We start from the raw sequence: 16,398 nt of genomic DNA on the forward strand, positions 1-16,398 counted from the left end.
TCCCTAGTTACCCTTTTGTCCTTAATGTATTTGTAAAAACTCTTTGGATTCTCCTTAATTCAATTTGCCAAAGCTATCTCATGTCCCCTTTTTGTCCTCCCGATTTCCCTCTTAAGTATACTCCTAATTCCTTTATACTCTTCTAAGGATTCACTTGATCTATCCTTTCTGTACCTTACATATGCTTCCTTTTTCTTAACCAAACCCTCAATTTCTTTAGTCATCCAGCATTCCCTATACCTACCAGCCTTCCTTTCACCCTGACAGGAATATACTTTCTCTGGATTCTCGTTATCTCATTTCTGAAGGCTTCCTATTTTCCAGCCATTTACCTGTGAACATCTGCCCCCAAACAGCTTTCGAACGTTCTTGCCTAATACCGTCAAAATTGGCCTTTCTCCAATTTAGAACTTCAACTTTTAGATCTGGTCTATCCTTTTCCATCATTATTTTAAATCTAATAGAATTATGGTCACGAGTGTGCACTAACACAAGCTGCTTCAGAACAAAAAATCTCATAGACATTCCTCAAATTCCTTTTCTTCAGATCCATTACCAACCTGTTTTTGCCTGTCCACCTGTATATTCAAGTCCTCCCATGATTATTATAATAGTGCCTTTCTTACATGCCTTTTCTATCTGCTGATTTATTTTCTTTCCCATATCCAAGAGGCCTGTACACAACACCCCATCTGGGTGTTTTTTCCTGTACAGTTCCTCAACTCTACCCACACAGATTCTATGCTTCGCGAATCTATATTACTTCTTGCTATCGATTTAATATCGTTTCTTACTGACAAGGACCTCTGTCCATTTGCCTATCCTTTTGATAGGATGTATATTCTCAGAGATTTTGTTCCCAGCCCTGATTCCCTTGGAGCCAAGTTTCTGTGATATCCACTGTGTCATACTCACCAATTTCAATTTGTGCTCCAAGTTCATTTACCTTGCTTCTTATACTGCATGCATTTAGGTAAACGTGAGGACTGCAGATGCTGGAGATCAGAGTCTAGATTAGAGTGGTGTTGGAAAAGCACAGCAGGTCAGGCAGGATCCTGCTCCTCGGATGCTGCATGACCTGTTGTGCTTTTCCAGCACCACTTTAATCTGGACTCTGTATGCATTTAGGTACAGCACTCTTAATTCTATGTTGACTAACCCCTTTTCATAGTTGTTCTCTTATTTGCTGTGCCTGAGGTTAGATTCCTGAATCTTTCTATCCTATTACTTGTTCTGGAAAGTTCAATAACCTCTGTTGAGCCTTCCCCTCCTTAATAATATTTCATACAACTGATCCCACTCCTTACTATTTAATGCCCCAAAATGCTGCCAACCTGCTGAGTTTCTCCAGCAATTTCTGAGTTTGTTTCAGATCTCCAGCATCCATAATTTTTTGTTATATCCTTATAATTGGGATATCATAACATGTTAGAAAACAAATCAGTTATGTAGTATGACAGGGCTGTGCATTGCTGATCACAGTTCTACAACTGTTATTTATTCCTTTGTTGTTTCTTTTTCCCCAGAATGTATAATTTTGGATAACGTTTTGGGTCAAGTGAGCATTCCTAGCCTGTTCAAGTCCTTTTTCAGCCTCCCACCTTCTGAGGGAGGGTCACTTGACCCAAAATGTTCACTCTGATTTCTTTACATCAATACTACTAGACCTGCTGAGCTATTCCAGCAATTTCTGGTTTTGCTTCTGATTTACAGAAGCTGTAGTTCTTTTGGTTTTTATAGACTTTTGGCCTCTTTGTTAATTAGGGAGCCACAAACTGCCTGAGTTATACCTGTGATGAGGATGGATGACTGATGCAAAAGGCATCATTTTACTTCATGCTGTCTTGTCTTAGCAAAGACAATATTACAAGATGGGGCAGGGGAGGAATGTTTGAAGGTTTAAGCTTAATATTGTAGACCAGACGTCATTGCTAAGATCGTTTGAAAACCACAGTGACTGTCAAGATTTCATACACACATTGCAAAACTACAATTGTTAATGCTCTGAGTTTCACACATCTTAAGATCTTAATAAAACTACAGATGAATAATGAGAATCGCTATGTTTTCTGTTGCAGCTACCAACTACCAAGTGGATATAAGCCAGCTCCGATGGACCTGAGCCACATCAAGTTAACCTCAACCCAGGAAGCAATGGTGGACAAACTGGCAGAGAATGCTCATAATGTGTGGGCTAGAGATCGCATCAGGCAAGGCTGGACGTACGGTATTCAGCAGGCAAGTTGTGTTCCTGTCTGCATTTCCAATGGATGTCACATCCTAAGTTATTGCCCTGCGGGACTTGCTGCTGATTAGACTGAATGGAAGCTATGAAAGTTTCAGAAGGCTTTTACATTTTTAATGTGCCCATCACTAGCTGAGCAAGAGGCTGCTGCATGTTTATCCTTCTCTCAGGCTGCAGAGCTGGAGCAGTTGCAACGTATTTATCTTGAACACTGCATTTTCTGCTGCAGCACTGTCTCAGCTGGTGGGTGTTCAGGATATAGGTGGGTCTGGTCTACTTGAATGTCTCACACTGTGACCATTCTCTCGGCACTATCACCTACTGTAGGGAATCTAATCTGTACTAGCATTGCCCTTCCCTTTAGCCTGCCAGCCCCTACCCGACTCACCTATTTTGAGGATGGTGTCCATCACTGTGCCCTTTCAGCTGGGTGCAGTCCTAGCAGTGGCCATCCACTCCCAGTGATGCTGCTAAGATTGAACAGCTGCTGAGTGGCATTTCACGGAGCCAGGCTTCCAACCTTTAAAAAGATAGGAGCCACAACGGCAACTGATTTGTTGCGAGCTGGACTCAAAAAAGCAGCCATGCCCCCACCATCCTGGCTATATACAAACCTCACTGTGCTTTCATCCTCAAAAACACACACACATGCCTCTTGTTGTTGATGGAAAGCTTTGTTGGAATCATGCTGCTGTTGGAGCCAGAGGTGCGCTTCAGAATTGAGTTGGTGAGTGCCACATTATTTAAGTCCCCAAATTCTTGTTCTGCCAGTCAGTGTGCTCCATGTCCTGAGTCAAAGAGCAAAAAGTGTGCATCAGAAGTACCCATTTTGGCTGTGAGCCTGGAAATCTGTCCTCCTGATTCAATTTGGGCCATGTCTGATCTCACTAAATAACTAAAGCCTGATATCAACAGTCCTCTATACAGACAAAACTAGGGCAAGGTGGGTATAGTTTTCAGGAACTTACATGGATGCATTTCTGGAGGCAAGTGACAAAAGCCTTGCTCATGCCCTTGACTGGAATTTTGATTGGATCCGCTAGATTTGTTACTGAACAGAAACCTGTAGCATTTGGATTCTGTTAGAAATTTCCCACCAAACTGCACTCACCTTCCACTAAACTCCCAACCCCCAACTTCCTGAAAATGTCTAAAGAAGGGTCCTGAAACTGGGCCCGAAATGTTAACTCTGATTTCTTTCCGCTGAGCTGCCAGATCTGCTGAGCTGTTCAAATAGTCTTTTTTTTTCCTTAATATACCATTATTTGGATGTGCCAGCATTGGACTGGGGTGTGCAAAGTTAAAAAACACACAACACCAGGTTATAGTCCAACAGGTTTATTTGGAAGCACTAGCTTTCAGAGCACTGCTCCTTCATCAGGTGAAGGGCACTCCACAACCTCCTGATGAAGGAGCAGTGCTCCGAAAGCTAGTGCTTCCAAATAAACCTGTTGGACTGTAACTTGGTGTTGCGTGATTTTTTTACCTTAAAGATGCTAGTCATTCAAGAAAGGCGAATCAGAGGCAGGGAATAACCATTACCTTATTGAATGGTGGAACTGGCTTGATGGGCTGAATGGCCTTTATATTGACTATTCCTTTGGAAATGTAGCATCAGATATTTTACATATTTTGGTTTGAATACAGAGAATTTATGTTGTTTTCAGTCATAATTTCTCCTTCTGGAAGATGTTTTCGAGGTGTTGGCTTTCTGTATTATGTCACAACTGCCAAAGGAGTCCTAAAAAAAACTTTTATCTTGCCAAGAGGAGCTTTTTGCAGAGAATTATGTGGCAGTTAGTCTTTCATAATTGGTATGAAAAAGCATTAAATTTTCACATCCTTAGTATATGTGATGTGAGTAGTAGATTCAGTGCAATAACTTCTAACTGATAGAATTCACAGCAATTATTTAAGTGAACTGCTTTTCATTATAAGTACAATGAGTTTCCTTTCTTTGATGCTGAGGTTTCTCTGTTCCCATTGGCTTAATGGATGAACACGGTGTACGCCATACAGGATGAAGCAGGAGTTGGCCCCACCAGCAATGACCATCAGAGAATGAATGTTGACATTCTCCTCATGAGTAGTCGTGACCTTTTCCCTCAGGTCACAGCCCCAAGTGTTTTTTTAATTCATTCAGAGGAGCGGCAGTCACTGGCTGGCCAGTATTTATTGCCCATCCGTAGTTGCCCTTGAGAAGGTGATGGTGAGGTGTCTTCTTGAACTGCTGCTGTGCACTTGCTGTAAGTTGACCTACAATGCCCTTGGGGGGGGCTTTTCATAATTTTGACCCAGCGACAGTTTGAGAGCTGTCAATCACGAAGCAAACTATTTCTCTGAGTATCACATAAAAAAATAAGAAAACGATAGCTTGAGAAAGTAGGAACAATAAATGTCATCCTGCCCAACCTTCAGTTCTTCAATAATAATGTTCCTCTCAATATAAGGTCAAAACTGGGGATGATTGCAAATGATTGCACAATGTTCAGAACCATTTTCAGCTCTTCGGATACTGAAGCAGTCCATGTTCAAATGCAGCATGACCACATAATTGTCAGGTTTGCACTGACAATTGGTAAATAACATTCACACCTCACAAGTGCCGGACAATGACCATCTCTAACAAGGGCAAATCTGACTATCTCCATTTGACATGAAAATGGTATTACCATTACTGGATCCCCCACTACCAACATCTTTTGAGGTGACCATTGAGCAGAAACTGAGTGGGACAAGCTGTATAAATACAGTGGCTATGAGAACAGGTCAGACCAGGCTCGGAATCTGCAGCAAGTAACTCACCTCTTGACTTCTCGAAGCATGTCCCAAAGCAAGGCACAGTCAGGAGAGTGGTGAAATACTCCCCACTTGCCTGAATGAGTGTCACTTCAACAGTACTCAAAAAGCTTGACATCACCCATGACAAAGCTGCTTACTTGGCTGGCAACACATCCATAAATATCCACTCCCTCCACACCGATGCTCAGAACAGCCTTAGACCTCCACAGGAGGCTGAGGTGGATTATACACTTGTCAAGTTTGGTTGAAGATTGTTGTAATTATTTCAGCTTTATCTTTTGCACTGCTATGCTGCATTCTCCTTCATCATTGAAGATTGGGATATTTGTGGAGTCTCCTCCTCCAGTGTGTTGTTTAGTTGTCTATCACCATTCACAACTGGGTGTGTGAGGACTGCAGAGCCTAGATCTGATCCCTTGGCTGTGAAATAGGGTCATAGGAACAGGAGTGGGCCATTCAGTCCCTCAAGCCTGTTCTGCCATATAATGGGATCATGGCTGATGTTTGGCTGAACTCCACATATCTGCCTTATATCCCTTAATACCTTTGCTTAACAAATAGTTAACTATCTCAGATTTGATCAAGCAACAACTGCCAATTGTGGAAGAGAGTTCCAAAACTTCACCACTCTTTGTGTGTAGAAGGGCTTCCTAACATCTCTCCTGAACTGTCCAGCTCTAATCCTCAGACTATGTTCAGCTGTTTGCTAATTGCTTAGCTTGATCTATCATTAGTCACTCATGCAGTTTGGCAGTAGCCTTCTCTTGCAGCTTTTCCAGTTTGACTCCTCTTTTTAAGGTATAACTGGTGCTGTCCCTGGCATGCCCTCCAGTATTCTTCATTGAACCACATTTGGTCCCCTGACTTGATAATAATAATAGTGTGAAGGATATGTAGAGGTGAGTTGCGGGTGAGAGATGAAGGCTAGAGGACTGTTTTCTCATACTGTTGGGATTCCTCATTGCCTTGTAGTTGCTTGTAGAGGGACAGCTGATATGACTTCACTGTGCAGGGCGAAAGTGAGGACTGCAGATGCTGGAGATCAGAGTCTAGATTAGAGTGGTATTAGAAAAGCACAGCGAGTCAGGCAGCATCTGAGGAGCAGGAAAATTGATTCCTGATGAAGGGCTTTTGCCCGAAACATCGATTTTTCTGCTTCTTGAATGCTGCCTGACCTGCTGTGCATAGGATTGATGGGGTGAGGATTGCAGGAGAGAGATCAGGGGCATGTCATGGACAAGGACAGAGGGGTCAGTCGATGCAAATCCTGTGTTTGTCCTTTCCCTATCCGCCTTGGTTGCCATGGTACCAGCCACGATACAATTCCTACAATCCAGCCCATTATTTCTAAAACCTCACCATCCATTGATATTAAACAAACTGGCATGGAATAACTAGGAGTAATCTCACTTTTTCATGAATAAGGGTGCCACATTTACCACATCTCCAGCCTCATGCGTCTCACCAGTTTGACTGCAGATGGAATATTCTGGAAAACTGTTCCACTATCTTCAGCGTCACTTCTCTCAGCATTTTCCTTATGAGTGAGTACTGATACAAAGTACTCATGTTTTTAACCCTTTTCCTATGCCTTTAAGCATATCACCTTTTATTTGTCTAGTCGGCCCCCACCTCAAACCTCCATTAATTGCCCAACTTAGTATATGCATGGGGTTGGAGCTTTAGTTTGGCTCTATTCTAACATTTACTGCCTTTCTGTTTTAAGACCATAAGACATAGGAGTGGAAGCAAGGCCATTAGCCCCATCGAGTCCACTCCACCATTTAATCATGGCTGATGGATGTTCCAATTCCACTTACCCACACTCTCCCTGTATCCCTTAACTCCTTGTGAGAGCAAGAATTTATCAATCTCTGCCTTGAAGACACCCAACCTTCCGGCCTTTACTGCGCTCCATGGCAATAAATTCCACAGGCCCACCATTCTCTGGATGAAGAAATGTCTCCTCATTTCTGTTCTAAATTTACCCCTGCTAATTTTAAGGCTGTGTCCATGGGCCCTAGTCTCCCTGCCTAACGGAAACAACTTCCCAGCGTCCACCCTTTCTAAGCCATGCATTATCTTGTATGTTTCTATTAGATCTCTCCTCAACTTTTTAAATGCCAAAGAATACAATCTCAGGATCCTCAGTCGTTCATCATATGTAGGCCTACCATTCCAGGGATCATCTGTGTGAATCTCTACTGGACATGTTCCAGTGCTACTATGTCCTTCCTGAATCGTGGGGCCCAAAATTGGGCACAGTATTCTAGATGGGGCCTAACTAGAGCTTTATAAAGTCTCAGAAGCACGTCACTGCTTTTATTTTCCAACCCTCTTGAAATAACTGACAACATTACATTTGTTTTCTTAATAATGGACTCAACCTGCAAATCAGCCTTTAGAGAATCCTCTACTAGCACTCCCAGATCTCTTTGTACTTTGGCTTTATGAATTTTCTCACCGTTTAAAAAATAGTCCATGCTATGTTCTTTCTTCCAAAGTGCAAGACCTTGCATTTGCCCAGGTTGAATTTCATCAGCCATTTCCTGGACCACTCTCCTAAGTTGTCTAAATCTTTCTACAGCCTCCCCACCCCCTCAGTACTACCTGCCTGTCCACCTAACTGCGTATCATCGGCGAAATTTGCCAGAATGCCCCAGCCCCTTCATCCAGATCATTAATATATAAAGTGAACAGTTTTGGTATTTTTCCCATGCTAGTTATGTTTTCCTCTTTACTGTCCAACTCAATGTATTTGATTTGGCCTGTTGCTCACTTATAGAATTCAGCTGATGTGAAACTTACATCCTGTTTTCTACTTTTTGTTCAAAATAGGTTAAAATAGATCCCATGGAATGTTTAGCCAGGGCCCAGATGTTAGTGACATGGTGAGTTATCAAATCCCATTAAACGTTATAAAGCATACCAATTAGTTCTATTTTTAAGATCTAGCTTCAAAACTCCCCCAAAATCCATTCCATCATGACTGTCTCACCAGTTAGTCATATTTTAGTACCTTATCATTCTGTCCTGGCATTCCACTCCCCTAGCTTCTTACATTTGCACACCAGCATGAACTCCTCCTGTGCGACCCTATCCCAGGCTGGCCAGGTCTAAAGGAAAGGTTGCTGTAACCCTCAATGGGGGAAGAAGACCACCTTACTGGCCTGGATAGCCTCAAGCAGAATACCCAGTGAGGCTTCGGCAGAGTGGAGAGTCACCTTCTGATGACATGTCGGCAGTGGGACATAAAATTACAGATTGTTGCCCTGTAGTGAGTAAAGGAGGGTGCCAAGGTAGCCTTTAGTTGTTGTACCAAAACCTTTCAGGCTGGAAGATGCTTGTGAGAGAGAACTGCTGTCCACCATTTGCATGTGATTTACTCTTTATTTCATCCCAAGACTTGCATACAATTTGTATTGGAAAACAAGTGATCGTGTGAGAAAAGATCATCGCAGACTATTGTGAAGATGATGCCATCTGAAATGTCCACTGCCATATTTTGACTCCAAGAAGGAAAATCCCCACCACTACTCTTGTTTCTCTCTAATAGTACTGCTTGACATGCTGATTCTTCAGTATTTTCTGCTTTTATCTCATTTGCTTCCATTATTGCTATCACGTCATTGATAAATCCACTAAATCCAATTAAATCTTCCTATCAATTGGCTATTCCTGATGTGAACCAGTCTCCTCAGCTTTGACCATGTATTATGTAATTATAAGAACAATCTTTCTGTTCTGCAACGTAATACGCTCAAAGGCAGCAAAGAGGTAGGCTACCGGGGAAGTGACGGTATAAATAGGTTAATCACTTCCTAAAGAGAGAAGTAATTAAGGAAAATGGAAAGAAAATGAGGAAATAACTTTGACATTCAAAAAGAATGAACTGTCAGTTGGACATAATGACCTTTTCCTGGAAAAAATTATGTTCACATGAATCATAAATGTACTTTGTGAATTCTATCACATCTGCTTTTTATGGTACACTTTTTTTAAACAGGGTGAGTGATAAATGCAGTCCTTGAGAATGAAATTGGAGCTGAATCTCAAGGTTTATTTGTAGATATGAAAATTAATATGCAAGAAATGCTTTGATTAATTATACATATTAATGCAAACTGTTGTGTTAAAGTAAGATTTTTCAAGTTAATGAAAAATGTGTAGTATATCAATGACGTAAGTAATTTATCTGTCACAAAGAAATCATTAGGGCTCGGAATATACCTTCAAGATCATAGTTTAAAGGACTTGAAATATTAGAATAATGTATCTTACAACTTCATATGACTAATCTCCATTAAAAATACACTCTATTTGATTAAAAACCATATTATAAGTCATCTCCATTGCACTACGTCAACAATAGTGAAGGGCAGTAAAAATTTATCTTGTACTGTGAGGGATTACATTTGCATGTTATGACATTTTCTATTATGTTGAGCAAAATGAAGTATTAGTAGTAGCTGCCTTTGTGACTGGACTAATGTGGGCAAACTGGAAACTGTCCCATTTTACTCTCACCACTGCCTATCTGAGGCTGACACCAATTCTATCAATTTGTGAGACAGCTTGTTCAAGTTGAGTGTAGTCATAGAGTCATACAGCACGAAAATAGACCCTTTACTGTGTTTGGCCCATATCCTTCTGAACATTTGTTATTCATTTACTTATCCAAATGTCTTTTAAATGTTCTAACAGTACCCGCATCTACTATTTCCTCTGGAAGCTTGATCCACATACCTCCACTCTATAAAAGAGTTGCCCCTCATGTCTTTTTAAAAAATCTTTCTCCTCTCACCCCTAATCTTGAAACCTCCAACCCTAGGGAAAAGACAACTGCCATTCACCTTATCTATACCCCTCAGAGAACTGTCTGACTTTGAGTGGAAACTCTTGGCTATGTGCTGATTGCTAGTTTGCAATTGTCCAGCTCTGAGACATTATTCATTCATGGCTCTGCCTGTCCTTATTGTTGATGGAGCCGTCATTACCATGAGGACCATTTTATTTTGGGTTCCCTTTTTGTACTATGCTCCTTTAAATGAATTAAACTTTCAAAGATGCAGAATCCTGAGTGCTGAAGCATTTTAGACACAAGGTATGACATATCCAGTAACCACCCAATCCACCCCTTGCCTGCCCCCATTACCCCAACATGGTCCTTGTGCAGTTTTACTTAAACATCCTCCCAAGAAAATTGACATCCAGACATCTTCATTTTTTTTTCTGAACCCTTTCCTGAACCTGCCTTGCTGAACCCGTTTGAGTGATCAGCTCCACAAGGATAGCTGTGTGATGCACCCTAAACTCCTCCATTACATTTAATGTGCATTCTACTTTAATTTTTAATACATATTTTGTCAGGAAAAGGAAAACACCTTATCCATTGGTTCATCCAGCTTCAATTTGTCTTGATATATGAGGTGAAAAAACATGCATGGTGGTTCAGTGGTGAGCATTGCTGCCTCACAATACCAGGTACCCAGGTTCAATTCTATCCCCGGGTGACTATCTGTGCGGAGTTTGCACATCCTCCCTGTGTCTGTGTGGGTTTCCTCCGGGTGTTCCAATTTCCTCCCATAGTCCAAAGATGTGCAGACCAGGTGAATTAGTCATGCGAAATCGGCCATCTTGTTCGTGCATTAGTCAGAGGGAAATGGGTCTGGATGGGTTACTCTTCGGAGGGTCGGTGTGGACTTGTTGGGCCAAAGGGCTTGTTTCCACACTGTAGAGAATTTAGATGTAGGTTTGCTTGCTGAGCTGGAAGGATCATTTTCAGACGTTTCATTGCCGGACGAAGCTCACTGATGATCTTGCCTAGTATGGTGACAAAACATTTGAAAATGAACCTTCCAGCTCAGCGAGCAAACCTACATCCAGAACCTCAACCTGAGCTACAAATCTTTTCAAAACTCGCTATCGGGAATCTAACCTAAATGTCAGGTCATGGCAGCCTATATTTCTTCAACTGAAAGCTATTAACTCTCTCTCTGCTTGCCATGGTAACTACACAAATTCAACTCCACAGCTATTGCCCTGAACCTTTTTCCTGAACCTGCCTTGTTTGACTTAATAAGTCTTTCTCCACTTTTGAAGATGACTCAAAAAACTCTTTTCAAACATACCTTCAATTTCAAGATTAGAGTGAAGCATAGAGGGATTTCTGTGTTTTGTTGCTACTAAAGGAATCCTCTCTCAGTTGTAAACTGCAAGCTACGGTGTTTCTCTTTCATTTACCTAAACTAGCCTCCAGGTTGGCGGCTTCCATTGGTAACAGTGACATTAGAAATAACTTTGTAATGTAAATGATTCAGAGAATGGTAGAGATTGACAGCACTGTGGGAGGACAGAGTCATGTGGTCTGTGCTGATTCATTGCTAGAACAGTCCCATTGCCCTGCATGAGGAACAGTAAATTCTCCCTCAGTCCTAGTCGGTATTCCTTTCGCAGCCAACACCATCATCAAATTCAAATGTCTTGATTGGATGAGAGGAACAATCTTGAGTGGTTCATGAGCTTGATAGGTGTACAAATAATATACTTGATATCTGCCTGGTGATTGCTGGTACTCCTCCAAGGAGCAAAACCTGCTAATAATTGACCTTCTTTCTAAGCATGCAGAATTACAAATTATATCGACAGCATCTCCAGGATCCAGGTCCGGAACTCTTGGAGGTTCCTGCATTTAAATTGACTTTGATGCTTAAACATGATGCTGGGCTTTTCCAAGTGTCAAGATTGCTGCTTAGAATGGAGATCAGTACCAGGGGAATTCAAGCCTGAGAAATCTTTAACTTTAGCCTTGTCTCCCCTATTGCCATTAGTCTAGAGCAGTGTTTCTCAATGGGGGTGGAAGCGCCCCCTGAGGGGCATTTGCCTTTCTTCGGTGGGCGTTGAGGTCAAAGGGGGCGGTAAGGGGGCACAGAATGACTTTGTAGAAGCATTGAAGGACATTGCTGTGTGCAGATGGATAGTCGCATAACACAAGTCTGTTATTTTCCCTCCACCCATGGAGGTGTGTGCTCTGATTGGTTGCTGTGCTATTATTGATAGTCTTCTCTGTGAATGTCAAACCATTTGAACTCATTTGCAGTTGGCACTGATTCTACTGCCAAGATCAATATCACATAACTCGTGTTGCTTTTAGGAAGACGAAATGCAGCTTTTCAACTGTTCTACCAGGTGGCAGAATGAATGCACATTACAGCTAATTAACCAATCAAATTTTGCCACTGTCTGAGCATCTTAACATTATTGTGATAAGGTAATACCCATGATTCCATCAGGGTATTCGAGCAACAGTGTAAAAATTGCCTCATCGAGTAAGAAAAAGTGCAGGCAGTATAGCATGGACTATTTGCGATATGGCTTTATTCAATCTCCATCTAATAAGCAGTTACCACTGTGCTTGCTCTGTGAACAAAGTTTTTCCAATGAGGCCATGAAGCCTTCCCACCTTATTAAACATTTGGAAAAGAAACAGTGACAAAAAGGACAAAGATTTGGCATATTTTCAAACATTAAGGAATAAATTCAATCAGCGACCAACAATTTCCACTGCTTTTTCAAAGATGGGAGCCACAAATGTGGATGGCCTTGTGGCATCATACAACAAAGCGAAGCTAATTGCAAAATGTGGTAAAACCTCATACCGTGGGTGAATCGTTGGTGCTTCCAGCTATTGCCGAAGTATTATCAACCATGCTACTTAAGGAACCATCAATGACTATCGAGCGTATTCCTCTTAGCAACGATTCCGTGAGAAGGCGCATCGATGAAATGCTGAAAATGTGTTGCTGGAAAAGCGCAGCAGGTCAGGCAGCATCCACGGAGCAGGAGAATCGACGTTTCGGGCATGAGCCCTTCTTCAAGAATGGCTCGATGAAATGGCCTCAAATGTTGAGAATAAATTATGTTCCCTTTTGATATCGAAAGAAATCACCTTACAAATTGATGAAAGTACTATTTGTGGAAATCAAGCTTTACCTTTGGGGTATGTACATTTCATCGACAAAAATGAAATATGAGAAGAATTACTTTTTGCTCTGGATCTACTGACAGATACCAAAGATAAGACTATCTTCAACTGCGTCAAGGATTATTTTGCTAAAAAACCGTTCCCCTCAAAAACATTGTTGCTTGTGCTACGGATGGCATGCGTGCTATGACTGGCCAACATTGGGGATTTGTCGCATTATTAAAGAGAGAAGTGCCACATGTTTTCACAGTACACTACATTATCCATCGGCAGCATCTGGCTGCAAAGAAACATAGTGAAGCCCTCAACCATTCTCTACAAGTGGTGATAGATGTGGTAAATTAGATAAAGAGACATGCTCTGAATGAATGACTTCTCCGCCAACTCTGTAAAGATAATGAAGATGAATTTCTGCAATTGCTGCGACACACAAAAGTGAGATGGCTCTCGAAAGGAAAATGCCTCAATCATTTCCATGAACTGTTCGATTCTATCATCGATTTCCTACACAGAAATAATGAAAACCTTTATATGAAAGCCGAAACTGTAAAACACGACTGTGCATATCTTGCGGATATATTCGAAAAGTGCAATTCACTGATCATACAGATACAAGGAGATAATGTGAGTTTCATAAAAGCAAGGAATGCTGTTACATCTTTTATTGCGAAATTTGATCTCTTTCATCGGAATATCAGTGGTTGTGAGTTTTACCGGTTCCTGAGTTTAAATAATATCGCAGAGAATGTTACTGATGATCAATTAATTATCTACTCAGCTCACATTCGTGCACTGCAGGATGATATGAAAATACGATTTGCTGATCTTATCGAGATGGAGATCCTGACATGGCTGACTGACCCCTTTATCTCATTCGCCTTCAGGAAGGAATGATAGAGCTCCAAAATGACACCACAATGACGATTCGGTTTTCGCAAATGGGTGAGCCTCTTTTTTGGATTCAAGATGCCACCCGATGTCATTTCCCGCTATTAAGCGAAGAGGCAAAGCGGTTTGCACGACCATTTCCTACCTCTTATTTGTTTGAGAAAGGATTCAGTGCTGTTGCAAGAATACAAGATAAGACCCGCAATCACATGGATGTTGTTCAACGTGGTGACCTGAGATTGCTTTTGACAAAAATTGAACCAGATGTATATGATTTAGCAAGACATATACATCTGGTGAACCACAAGGATCGCATTGACTATTTTGCTATCACAGACTAAATTTTATACAGTGAGCCAAAAGTAGGTGGACAGTAAGAACAGTAATAAATAACATTTATTTTTTGTTGTATATAAAACAAATTTCACAAAAGTTTTCCATTTTCAGCACTGCAGTGTATTGCAGTTATATGGAAAAACAGACTTTGGTGATTTGGGGGCGTTGCATGATTTCAAGGATAAGAAGGGGGCATTGTGTATGGAAAGGTTGAGAAACACTGGTCTAGAATGTTGCCCAACACAGACCCACTCAGCTTTTCATCGTTGGACAACCCTCACCCCAGGACTAATGTGGTGAACCTTCACTGCTGCACAAGAATAAGCTTTCTTAAGTATGGAAACCTAAATTGCGTGCAGGATTCCAGGTATAGTTTCACCATCACTATGTACAATTGTAGCAAAACTTATTTATTTATGCACTCAAGAGCCCTCACAATAAAGGTCAACACAGCATTTGCTTCTATGAAGTTTCTCTGTCCTTGCATGTTCACTGTTTGTGTCCTTTGGAAAATCACAGAAATGTCTCGCTGAATGACATCTACGAGTTTCAAGCTTTTTTAAAATATTAGTTTTTTTCAAAACTCACAACCAGAGTTAACAGTTTCACACTTACCAATCTTTTTTCTTGGTCTGTCATCTTGTTGACCATTCATTCACCCCCAGTTTCAAGCTTTTTTAAAATATTAGTTTTTTTCAAAACTCACAACCAGAGTTAACAGTTTCACACTTACCAATCTTTTTCTTGGTCTGTCATCTTGTTGACCATTCATTCACCCCCATTATGTGTTTTTGTAGCTTCCTTGTGTCTTCCTCACAGTTTGCGTAGTCAGCAATGCTAGCTACATAACTGTCTTTTTGTTAGTCGTCAATGTAGATTTTGTATTTATTTTCCAATCAATGTGTTCAGAGATATTATTACACACCTCTGGAGCAAGTGAGTCTTAAACGTGGACCTCCTGGCTCAGAACAACTACATCACAAGATCCCCCTGTAGGTTTTGCATAGCTGAGACCTAGCTCTGATCCTTGTGGCATTCCACTTTAAAGGCCCCATTGATTTCTGCAGTGTGCTTCCTGATTGTTAACCTATCTTATGGGACTGTGGAGGCTTTACCTATCCATGCTAATATATCACTTCCAATCCATAAGATCTCATCTTGTGTATTAATCTGTCGTTGGGCACCTTACAAAATCCCTTTTGGAAATATCACAGAAAGCCATATCAGAATGAATAAGTAAGTAACTGTGGCAGCCTTCTTCTCAAAATGTGAAGAAAAATGTAAAATAACAATTTCGGAATTAACAGACAGAATGGAAGCATTGCACATTCTAGTCTGAGATTCTCTCAGGTTTCTTAGTGCTGTTCATATTTTTACAAGGGAAAATGTTGTTCCCTTAAATGCATTTTAAAAACATTTTTGATACACAGTATCAAAATTCATATTTTAGCTTCAGAGCGAAGTTTTTGTCATCAGTTTATTGATAAACTGGAAAGGTAATATTGTTATTGTTAATTTATTTCACCCGTGTTAGCCTCACAATGAATTTGTATGCCATACATGACAAAGAAAAACTGAGTACTTGGGATGAACATTTGGTTTCTTTCAATCTCTTTTCACTAACCAGCAGGTCAACAGAATCCCTGGAGAAGTGGTGTAAATGAATAAAAGCAGGTGACTACACTGTTTCTGTAGGGATTCTGCCAATATTCAACTGAATTGACAATGAACGATTGTGTGAGAAAACCACAAAATTGTCTCCCATTGTGCATTCTGTTCTGTTTCACATTGGACCCTGAATGGACTAAGAAGTATGATGCTACAATGAATGTTCTGATGTCTAACAATGTAAATCTAGCCTAGCATTGTGCAAAGTGATCTAACATAATGCTGGTATGACATAGTCATAGTATCAGAGTCTAGATTAGAGTGGTGCTGGAAAAGCACAGCAGGTCAGGCAGCATCCGAGGAATAGGAAAATCGATGTTTCGGGCTAAAGCCCTTCATCAGGAATAGAGGCAGGGTGCCTGCAGAGTGGAGAGATAAATGAGAGAGGGGTGGAAGTGGGGAGAAAGTAGCATAGAGCACAGTAGGCGAATGGGGGTGGGGATGAAGGTGATAGGTCAGAGAGGAGGGTGGAGTG

At 41.1% G+C, this 16,398-nt stretch overlaps 1 protein-coding gene across 1 annotated transcript in view; it reads left to right on the plus strand.

The window, feature by feature from the left end:
- Nucleotides 1–16,398, plus strand: part of ryr2a (ryanodine receptor 2a (cardiac)) — a 749,067-nt gene that overhangs the window by 416,138 nt on the left and 316,531 nt on the right. The window contains exon 24 of the mRNA XM_043695572.1: nt 2,079–2,238. Coding sequence (XP_043551507.1) covers nt 2,079–2,238 — 160 coding nt within the window. The remainder of the gene's footprint in view (nt 1–2,078; nt 2,239–16,398) is intronic.

The sequence above is a fragment of the Chiloscyllium plagiosum genome, chromosome 9 (genome assembly GCF_004010195.1).
Source record: "Chiloscyllium plagiosum isolate BGI_BamShark_2017 chromosome 9, ASM401019v2, whole genome shotgun sequence".
In the NCBI taxonomy this organism is placed as follows: domain Eukaryota; kingdom Metazoa; phylum Chordata; class Chondrichthyes; order Orectolobiformes; family Hemiscylliidae; genus Chiloscyllium; species Chiloscyllium plagiosum.